This window comes from Vicia villosa, unplaced genomic scaffold, assembly GCF_029867415.1.
Source record: "Vicia villosa cultivar HV-30 ecotype Madison, WI unplaced genomic scaffold, Vvil1.0 ctg.000353F_1_1, whole genome shotgun sequence".
NCBI classification, from domain to species: domain Eukaryota; kingdom Viridiplantae; phylum Streptophyta; class Magnoliopsida; order Fabales; family Fabaceae; genus Vicia; species Vicia villosa.
Genome location: NW_026705160.1, coordinates 1,047,216 through 1,057,740, shown reverse-complemented (window position 1 = coordinate 1,057,740; position 10,525 = coordinate 1,047,216). Strand labels below are relative to the sequence as shown.

The 10,525-nt window shown below is 34.0% G+C and overlaps 2 protein-coding genes across 3 annotated transcripts; both read left to right on the top strand.

The window, feature by feature from the left end:
- Positions 1 to 914: 914 nt before the first annotated feature.
- On the top strand, positions 915 to 1,379 carry LOC131627288 (ethylene-responsive transcription factor TINY-like). The gene has a single exon (XM_058898127.1). The coding sequence runs from the start codon at positions 942 to 944 to the stop codon at positions 1,377 to 1,379; it is 438 nt and encodes a 145-aa protein (XP_058754110.1). The 5' UTR covers positions 915 to 941.
- A 2,156-nt stretch (positions 1,380 to 3,535) lies between these two features.
- LOC131627274 (uncharacterized) lies at positions 3,536 to 6,542 on the top strand. Of its 2 annotated transcripts, none has more exons than XM_058898112.1 (2): positions 3,536 to 3,708; positions 4,625 to 6,542. In XM_058898112.1, exon 2 carries the CDS (start codon positions 4,681 to 4,683, stop codon positions 6,346 to 6,348), a length of 1,668 nt encoding a protein of 555 aa, XP_058754095.1. In that variant the 5' UTR covers positions 3,536 to 3,708; positions 4,625 to 4,680; the 3' UTR covers positions 6,349 to 6,542. The 2 variants fall into 2 exon arrangements, with proteins under 2 accessions (XP_058754095.1, XP_058754096.1); XM_058898113.1 differs by having other exon boundaries at positions 4,622 to 6,542.
- The last annotated feature ends 3,983 nt before the right edge of the window (positions 6,543 to 10,525 follow it).

Here is a 10,525-nt window from a genome sequence, read left to right as displayed (position 1 = left end):
GGCCCGATAGCGGAAACCATAGAAGGTGGCCCACCGGATCTTAAACGAGGCTCTTGATACCATGTTAAGAAGTGTGGTTGGGCCTAACTCATCCCTACAAAACCGGCTTGTAAGGTGAGGATTGCCCCCACTTATAAGGACATGTTCAAGCCATATATTGTCCGATGTGGGACTCTTAACACTTATTTTCAAATATTAAATTTTTTTATTTTTTTCACGGGGCATTATCACCAAAATACCTATTTTATTTTAATTAACAATTGTCTTTATTTGATCTACGAAATTCTTAATTTCAAATGTCAAAATTTCTATTTTTATTATGAGTCATTATCAACATGATACCTATTTTATTTTAAATAACAATTATATAAATACACAAGTGAATAATAATTCATTATATATCCATTGCTACATAAAATCATTATTTAGTTTTGTTATGATTTTTACAATATCTATCTCAAAATTATATTACATCTTACTCATTAAAACTTTGTATTTTTGTTTAACGTTATGTGACACAACAAGTTAGATTTAAGTAATTAAACATGTATAAATATTACTTTGCACCTATTAAAGTGATACTAGACACAATCAGTTAAATCTAAAAAAAATAAGCAGTTAAACATACATAAATATTACTCTTAATTTGCAGTATAATTTTATACTATTAAATAAATTTTACCCGTGCGCCGCACGGATCCGCACGGGTATATTATTAGTCTCAAAATAAATAAATTTAAATAAGTTAATGCGAGAGCTAGAGTTATCTCAACCTATCTCAGGGAAAATAGCCTATACTACTACTACTACTACTACTACTACTACTACTACTACGGAGGAGCCCAGTTTACCCGAACCGGTTCAAAACCGGCCCAAATGGCCCAGAGATAGCACCAATAGCAACCACCCGGATCTGACTCGACACGTTCGCTACCGCGGAAATGGCGGCTCGTGCTCATGACGTGGCTGCTCTCACCATCAAAGGAAACTCAGCCATCCTCAAGTTTCATGAACTCGCAGATTCGATGCCTCGACCAGAGTCAAAATCTCCTCGGGATGTCCAAGCCGCCGCCGTGAAAGCCGCTGCCATGGAAGTTCCCGATCAACAAACAAGATCTCAATCACATACATCCTCTTCTTCTTCATCTTCCTCCTCTTCGCTGTCGCAATCTTCGTCGTCATCGTTGGCGGATTCTTCTTCCGAAGAACCGTCAACACCTAACGAACTCGGTGAGATTGTGGAACTACCAGCATTGGGAACGAGTTTTGAATTACCCGACCCAGTTAATATGGTGTTTTCCGACTGGTTGATGAATGGCCTTATTATTCACACAGTTGGGATCAGATTTCAATGCATCAAGACAACTCTGAAAGTATAAGTATCGTTTTGAGGGTTCATTGTGGCAGCATTAATCTTAATTACCAAATTACTCTATGGTTTTTAGTTTTAATTTAGTTTTCTACTTTTTTTTTTCTTTCTTTTTTGTCTTTTTCTGAGTTATATATTTTATTTTATTTTATTTTAAATTTTATGTGTAACTTGTAAGGGTCCTTTTGCAATTTTTTACTTTAGGGGCTAAATACATTTCTTGTCTCTTAGTTTATTGTTTAGGGTTTGTTGTAATATTTGCTGCTGCATGCAGGAATATATAATTTTGGATTTTAATTTGCTATTGTGTTTTGATGTAATAATGGAAATAAAATGCAAATATACATGTAGAAAATGTTTGTTTATTTTTTTACAGCTAAACGTGGTCCGGTTTGATTTGTAATTAATATTTTACAAATCAAATTAAATAAATCAAACGATATTATGTTATGATATTATGTTATCTTAGAGACGATTATATGTATTTTTAATTTTTGTTTACAGAAATCAATAAGTACATATATTAGATACCAACAAAAATATAAAATATTATTTATTTCTAAGTACTATAATTTTCATCCGAAATAAAATTACTATATATTTATTTATTTTTTATTTTTTATTTTTTGACGTTGATATGGATAAAATAAAAATAAAAATATAATTTTTAATCCCTTTATATATACTCCTTTAAACATAAGATAAAAGAGTCGGATGGAATTCATATTTATGCATTAAATTATAAATTTATTTTGACAATGATAAATTTATTATATGATAATGTATGAATAACTAAACACAATATTACATTGTCCTCTATATGTGTATTTATAGCTTAATAAAATTCTTGTAAGAATTGAACAAACTCAAACCACATTAGTTTAGTTTGGTTTGATTCGATTTTGTTTCTAAAATACAATCGAACCAAATTAAACTGTATATTTTTTTTTGCAATTCGGATAGATTTTTACTTCAAAATCGCTCAAATCGCACCGCGAACATCTCTAAGTTGAACTATCTCACCCTCCCCATTAAAAATAAATATTTTTGTTGTATATAAACATACAAAGTATTTGTTTTATATATTTTTTATAATATTAATTTTTATTATTCAATAAGTATTTATTAGGTTAAATTGTAATTTTGATCTCTCGCAAAATCAAATTTTCTATTTTTTTAAAACAAATTTGGCCTCACTCACATTTACAGAGAAGGTAATTCTTGTGCCGATTTTTTGGCGAATTTCGCGCTCGGCATTAGTTCTACCGTTTTTTTTTATTCCTTCCCATTGGGAATTAGGAATGATTTTGTAAAGAATAGGTTAGGCATACCTTTCTTTAGATTTTCGTAATCTCGGGGGCTAACTTGTACCTCTTTTGTATCGGTTTCTTTTGATATATATTATTACCTTATTTAAAAAAAATTAAAAAGGTTTCTAATTAAAAAAAAAAACAAATTTGGCCTCTCGTCTTTGGTTTGATCCAAAAAACACTAGAGTGTTCGATTTTTCAATATGTGACACTTTTTTATCATGTGACATGAAACATATTAATTTTTTATTTGCCAAATCATTTTATAAGGAAATTAAAATAAATTATAATTTATATTAATATTTAAAATATTATTTTAATCAAATATTGTGTTTTTTTTTACCGTGAATGTGGTTTCTTTCTTGCCCCAACTTCTTCTTTTTTATTCCCTAAACTAATGATGTTTCGTAGGAACATCAACAATATCTGTTTTCGTCCAAAATATCGTTTAAGAAGTAAAAATATGAAGAAATTATATATATCAAAGAGAAAATTATACACTTGTCATATTTTTATTGAAAAATAGTAAAAACCACACCTACGAAATCGTATCTAAATTTTTTTCTTTTTAAAATGAAGTTGTTATTTTAAAAAATAATTTTATATTTTATATTTCACTCACTCTTTTAAAATTTTCATTTTTATTTATTTATTCATTTTAAACTAATTAAAACCTTAACTAATATCTGGCAATATTATCCTTGAAAGATAAAAAAATATAAAATAAAATAATAAATAATTATATACATATATAAAAAATAATAATCTTATCCAAAATAAAAAAAAAAAAATGTATTTCATATCCTTAATAATGTAAGGGCAGCTACTAGCTTTGATATGGTCAATGTCAAGGTTGTTTTGGTTAGATCGTGTTTCAAGTCCAAAAGAAAAGCAGTTCAATTTCAACACCTACATATCTATATTCTCTCTCTCTCTCTCTCTCTCTCTCTCTCTCTCACAAGATTCTCATCAAACTCTACTTCCTCCTCAGCTTCACTCCTTTCCTTTTCCATTCCTCTTCCCATTCAGGTAACATCCTATCCAACTCACTTCTTTCCTTTTTTCTCTTTACTCTTACTACAACAATCGTTTACTTACATTTTTCAATCATGGGTTTCATTAAATCTTCATAAAGATTCAATCTTTATTGTTACTCTAACATAATCATGAGTTTCAACCATTTGGGGTTTTTACTTAGGAGGGTACAAAATAGGTTTCTGTTTCTTATTAATCATTGATCTGTTATTATGATTGATGTGTTATACTGTTTTTTAGTTGATTTTTGTAGTAGAATCGGTTCTTAATTTGATTTGCATGGTAGTTAAGTATGAAAGTTGTAACCTTTTTGTGTATTGTTAACATGGTTTTGTTGAACATTGCTTACTTGAATTGGAAAAGGCCCACAAACCTGAGAAAGAGTGTGTTTGTTACTGCATTTTTGTACAAATTTCCTCTTTTTTAAGTAAACTGTTCTTGTTTAGAGTTTGTAGTTCTTAATCCTTTTGATTCATTTCTTTATTGAGGTCAGTTAGTGCTCTTGTTAGTGTTTTCTATATACAATGTTTAAGGTTTTAAATAACAGCCCCGTGGAAAGGCTTTCGCGATTTCGGTTGGTACAGATATTGCAACACTACACTGATTGTGGTCGTCACAGTGTGATATAACCACAGTTTGTTCTCTATCGTAAAAACCGTAAATAACGGTATTGGTATCAGCACCATCTGATACCATTTTGTCGCGGCTGGACTTATTTTTAAACCTTTATATGTCCTACATGTTAGTGAGTTGGAAATAAGATAGAACATTATGATATGATATCATTTGATCCATGTAGTCTATGATGCTGTTGTTGTTGTTGATAAGTATTTGGAAATTTAGTCGCGAATTGTTATCGATGATTGTAGATTTTTGAGATTCTTAGTATTGCGTTTCCTAACTGAAGCAGGTGGGTTAATCTTGTGATTTGGAGTAGACGAGTTGGTTTTTCTTACTAAGTTAATCATGATAAAAAGGTTTCCGAGTGGTAGGAATCAAAGATCCAAAGGTGTTAAGATAAAGCATGTTCTGCAAGTTATTCTGCTGCTTGGTGTGTGCTTCTGGTTGATCTACCAGGTTAAGCACAATCACGACAAGAAGAAGGACTTCGATAAGAATGATTCAACACTATCATCGGTTAGAACTGAGACGGATAAGGTTGTGAAACACGGTAGGAAGGACCTGAAACCAGTTAAGGATGAAGTAGATCACAGCGGAAAGCTCGAAGAGGAAGAGGATGAACCTATAGTAGAGGTTACGGAAGAGAAACCCAAAGAAGAAGGGAACAAACACGAAACTGAAGAAAGTGAAGACAGCGAGCATGAAGGGAGAGAAGAACAAGATGAAGAAGAAAATAAGCATGGAACAGATGAAGGGAGAGAAGAACAAGATGAAGAAGAAAATAAGCATGGAACAAAAGAACAGGAGGAAGGTGAAAATAAAACCGAAGAGATCGAAGATGAAGGAGGAGATGTTGAGGTAGATGAAAATGATCATGAGAAATCAGATGTTGATAATGATCAAGATGACGACGATGCAGATGAGTTGAAAGACAAAGTAGAAGATAGTGATGAGATGGAGAATGAAGAGAAGGAGGATGGGGAAAAGGGGGGTTCAGTTGAAAGCGATGAGAATCATGAAGCTCGGGAGGAACATTACAAGGGCGATGATGCGTCTAGTGCTGTGGCTCATGACACTCACGCAACTAGCACTGAAACTGAACCGATTAATTTGACACAGGCTGGTCTAAGCGTACAAATGAATGTCGAACAAGCAGACAACGCGACTACTTATCATTCTGATGAGAGTAACAGCAATCAAAATGATTCTGATTTGAAGGATAGAGAAGTTGAAGTGGCAGATGTAATTTCTTCTAATGTGACTGCCGGTAAAGAGACTGGAAATAACAGTTCGTCTACAGAAACAGCCGAAACAAACACTGATAGCCACTTGGATGTAGGAAGTAATCTGACAGCAGTGATTACTGAATCAAGCAATAACTCAACAGGCGCTGGTGATGACACGGCAAATTCATCCGAGCAAATTAAAACAGTTTTTGTAACCGAGTCTGATAATGCTCAAAATGCGACAGCTAGTACAACAGTTGCTGGAGATATAAAGCAAACAGAGGGGTTAGAGCAAACTGGCAACAAAACTTCTGAAGGAAACCTGCCTGATAATGCTGCAACAGTCTCTGTTAAACCGGATAATGGTGATGCTGCTCTGCAAGAATCTCCCACTCTAGGGGATAGTGCATTAGAGAAAACGATGGATTCCGTAGCTTCAAATGAAACTGAAACCATTTTTGGTAATTCGAATAATAATGCGACCTCTGATACCATCGAAAGTGACAAGTCCACAGGTATCACTGAAACTAGTGAAGCAAACAAAACACAGAATATTGACGCCTCCGTGGATGAGATGTTCAGGGGTAATACTCAAACAGGCGAAACAGATGAAAAGTCAGACTCTTCCTCTGCCAATGAAATTCTAGACGCAGTTATACACGACGCAATTGATTCTTCTGATACTCAGAACACACACGAGGATATGGCAACGGCTCGAACTGATCTTGATACGTTGCCGGATATTCAAAACGAAGGAAACGAAGGCGATGAAAATTCTGCAGAGTGAACTTAGAGAGGATGATGATTGGGTTATAGAAACTTTTGCTTGATTCAAAATGTATCAAGAGAAGATGTTCAAAGGTACATAAGGTGTATGATTGTGTCTGGGTCTGGATATGTATAATTTATTTGTAGCTTTCACTTTCCACTTTCTGTGATACTATTGCTTCTTTTATTTTTATGCTAGCTACTTATTCTTTCGTTGAAATGTGATACATATAGTTGGTAATAATGTGGAGTAAGAGTTAAGAACTGAGAATATGTTAATGTGACATGTTAAAGAATCAATCTACCATGAAACAGGACACATACCTCCAACAATAAACGTTACGTGAACCTAGCTGTAGTAATAGCAAAACGATAGGTGTTAATAGTTGTCCAATCTGTTTTCAGTTTCAGTGGGCCACTAATAACAGCTTTGTGATTTTCTGTCTGAACGTAAATGAGACTAGAATTAGAAGGAGAATTGTACCTGACACCCATCCCTTTCAATTTGACCCAATTTCACCTGGCATCCCCATATTTGGAAATTTGTTTTGGTATTATGTTACCTTCTCCCTCTCCCAAGTCTTTGCAGAAATGTCAAAAGTGTCTCTTAATTTTAAAAATACATTTTCGAACGCACAATATTTTTTTTTTAAATTTAGTTTGGAGATATATCTCTGAATTTTTTTGAGATTAATTTGAATATATATCTCTGAAAAAAAAAAAAAAAGCAAAAACACAAACCATAAAAAACATAAGCCTTGGATATGTGCCTGGGGTTCTTGCAACTCATAAAAAGCATCATCACTATTTTCCTTAACCACACGCTATTGAATCGAACACAACATCCGCATAAAAACATTATCCTACACACAAAAAAAAAACATAAATAAAACCAAATCAAATAGTGTCTTAGAAAACAAGAAATGAAAAATTCAGGATACTAGTTGCCTTGGCTTTGATTTTGATTTTTACACCGAGGGAAGCGATACGAGTAGAGAGAATAATGACGAGACATTCACTAGCGAGGGGGTTAAAAAAACTAGAAACCAGATTGAGCCAATAATTGGAAACGACGCCAATGTTCAACAACAAAAACACTAGACTGTTCGGCACAGCCACAAAATAAACAAAACATATTTCCTATGAAGAATTTTCTTTGGTCGATTGAGAAGAAACTTCACGTGTATTTTCGAAGATACATCTCCGAATTAACCTTAAAAAAATTCGGAGATGTATCTTTGAACTAAATTTTGGCAAAAATGAAATTTGATGTGGTTGGAGATGTATCTCCGAAAAATTTAAGAGTGTTTTGGGATTTTCATAGGTTCGTCCCATACCATAAAGGTGGGAAAATAAATTCCCCCATGGATAACCGGATTTTTCAGACAAATCTGAAACATTTGATAGAGTTATTTTATTGATTGGTTTTTAAAAAATTCTTAGATTATCGGTTTTTTTAAAAACCTTTTATAATTATCGGATTTTTCCCATTACATTGAAGGATTGTGATTGCATCGAAAATTTTATCTGGTCCATATCGATTCCAAACTTCTTGGATTGTCGGTTTTTAAAAACTTTTTTGAAGGATTGTGATTGTACCAACAATTTTATCTGGTCCATATTGATTCTTAGTTGTCATGAAAACTGATTTCATATCATTCTCATTGTTATTTCTTGTATATATAGAGGTTACAAGGCTATACAAGTAATTACACTAAATAATTACATTTAATGATAACAAATCAGTTTCTGATTTATTTCCCTTATTTTAGGAACAAACCTTTATTCTAGGAACAAACCCTTATTCACACCCCCCACAAATTGATGTTGCTAGTCAATGAGCATCAATTTGCTAACAAGAAACTGATGACGTGGACGCGAAACAGCCTTAGTAAGAATATCTGCAATTTGTAACTGAGTACTAACATGAGGAAGTGATATTAGTCGGTCATCATATGCGTCACAGATTGAGTGACAATCAACTTCGATATGTTTGGTGCGTTCATAAAAAACATGATTCACAATGATTTGGATGACATTTGTATTGTCAACATAAAGTGAAGTTGGCTTTATTTGAGGAAATACAAGTTCAGCCAAAGGACCACAAAGCCAAATTATTTCAGAACAAGCAGCAAACATGGAACGATACTTAGATTCAGTAGAAGAGTTAGAAACTCTCTGTTTTTACTTACTTTTCCATGAGATCAAGAAAGAGTCAAGAAACATGCACCAACCAGTGACAGTTCGTTGAGTATCGAGACACCCTGTCCAATCAGCATCACTATAAGCACTAAATTTAGGAGCATCTCCAATAGAAAAGAAAAAACCACGATGAGAGCTTCCCTTCAAGTAACGAATTATGCGACGAACTGCTGTCAAGTGAAGGTGGCGAGGAGAGTGCATGAATTGACTTACTTGTTGAACAACAAAAGATATGTCAGGGCGAGTAATAGTCAAGTAATTAAGGATACCCACGAGTTAATGATACAACAAGGGATCGGGCAAGAGATCACCATCATCACGATGATATTTAACATTAATCTCAAGAGGAGTATCCACTAGATTAGCCGATTGGAGACCAGCCATATAAATCAAATTTGTGACATACTTATGTTGATGGAGGAATGTTCCCTTGGACGTAGAATGAAACTCAAGACCAAGAAAATAATGTAGATTACCAAGATCTTTCATGTGAAACGAGGCTTGTAACTGTTGCTTAAGTCGCTGAATAGAAGCATGATCAGAACCAGTAATAACCATATCATCAACATACAAAAGAAGCAGAACAATACTCGTAGATGTGCTATGAATAAATAAAGAGGAATTATACTGACTCTGAGTAAAGGAGAACCCAAGTAGAGTGGAGCGCAATTTCTCGTACCATGCTCTGGGTGCTTGTTTCAAACCATATAAGAAGCGTTTAAGCTTGCAAACACCCTTGGATGAAGATAACAAACCTTGAGGTGGTGTCATATAAATATCTTCAATCAGGTCACCATGAAGAAAAGCATTCTTCACACCCATTTGATGAAGAAACCATCCATTAGAAGCAACTATAGATATTACAGTCCGAAGAGTTGTCATTTTAGCAACAAGTGCAAATGTCTTATCATAATCAATTCCATATTCTTGCTTGTTTCCTAAGGCAACCACGCGAGCCTTGAAATGGTTGAGGGATCCATCAAAATTCAATTTCACAGAATAGACCCATTTGCAGCCAATAGGTTTGACATTAGGAGGACAAGAGACAATATCCCATGTGAAATTCTCTTGAAGAGCTTGAAGTTTCTCATTCATTGCTTTTATCCAATGCACATCTTTAACAGCCCGTGAGTAGCAAGTAGGAATAGATATACTAGAAAGTGTGGCAGTCAGAGATGTATGTGAGGAATCATACCTGTATGGTGAATATCTATCTGGTGCTCGAGATTTTCGAACAGAACGTCGTGGTTCAACCGATATAGGATTAGGTGGTTGTTCAGCGTCGGGAAGGGGTGTGGGAACCTGCTGTTTGTCTTTTCTGACATATACATGACCTGGTTTATAACGTTCTATAGACTGAGGCATAATAGAAAACTTAGGAAGAGTAACAATATCATGCATTATAGGAGAAACACACGGAAACATAAACTGATTATAAAAAATGTTACATTCCTAGAAATGCAAAAACAATGATTAGTGACATCATAACACATAAAGCACTTATGAGAATGACTATACCCCATAAAGGCACATTGAACAGACTGTGCTCCAAGCTTATGCCTTTCAAATGGAGGTAAGTGAACAAAACACACACACACACACACACACATCCAAAAGCATGTAAAGCACTATAATCAGGATGAAATTTAAAAAGAAGAAAGAAAGGAGAATCAAGATCAATAACCGTAGAATGAAGGCGATTGATCAAGAAGACAACCGTTTAAAGAGCCTCCATCCAAAATTGGGATGGTACAGAAGCTTGGAGAAGTAAGGTGCGTGTTACATCAAGCAAATGACGATTCTTACGTTCTGCCATGCCATTTTGTTGAGGGGTATTGGGACAAGACCGTTGAGACAAGATGCCTTTTTGTTCTAGGTAATCCTGAAACTCCTGAGAAATGTACTCACCACAAGAGTCAGAGCAACAAATTTTAACACTTGCTTGAAATTGAGTTTCAACATATGTCAAATATTTCTTAAACATAGAAAATACT

Excerpts from the sequence above, each read along its gene's own strand:
- LOC131627288 (XM_058898127.1), top strand. The coding sequence starts at position 942 with ATGGCGGCTCGTGCTCATGACGTGGCTGCTCTCACCATCAAAGGAAAC.
- LOC131627274 (XM_058898112.1), top strand. The coding sequence starts at position 4,681 with ATGATAAAAAGGTTTCCGAGTGGTAGGAATCAAAGATCCAAAGGTGTT.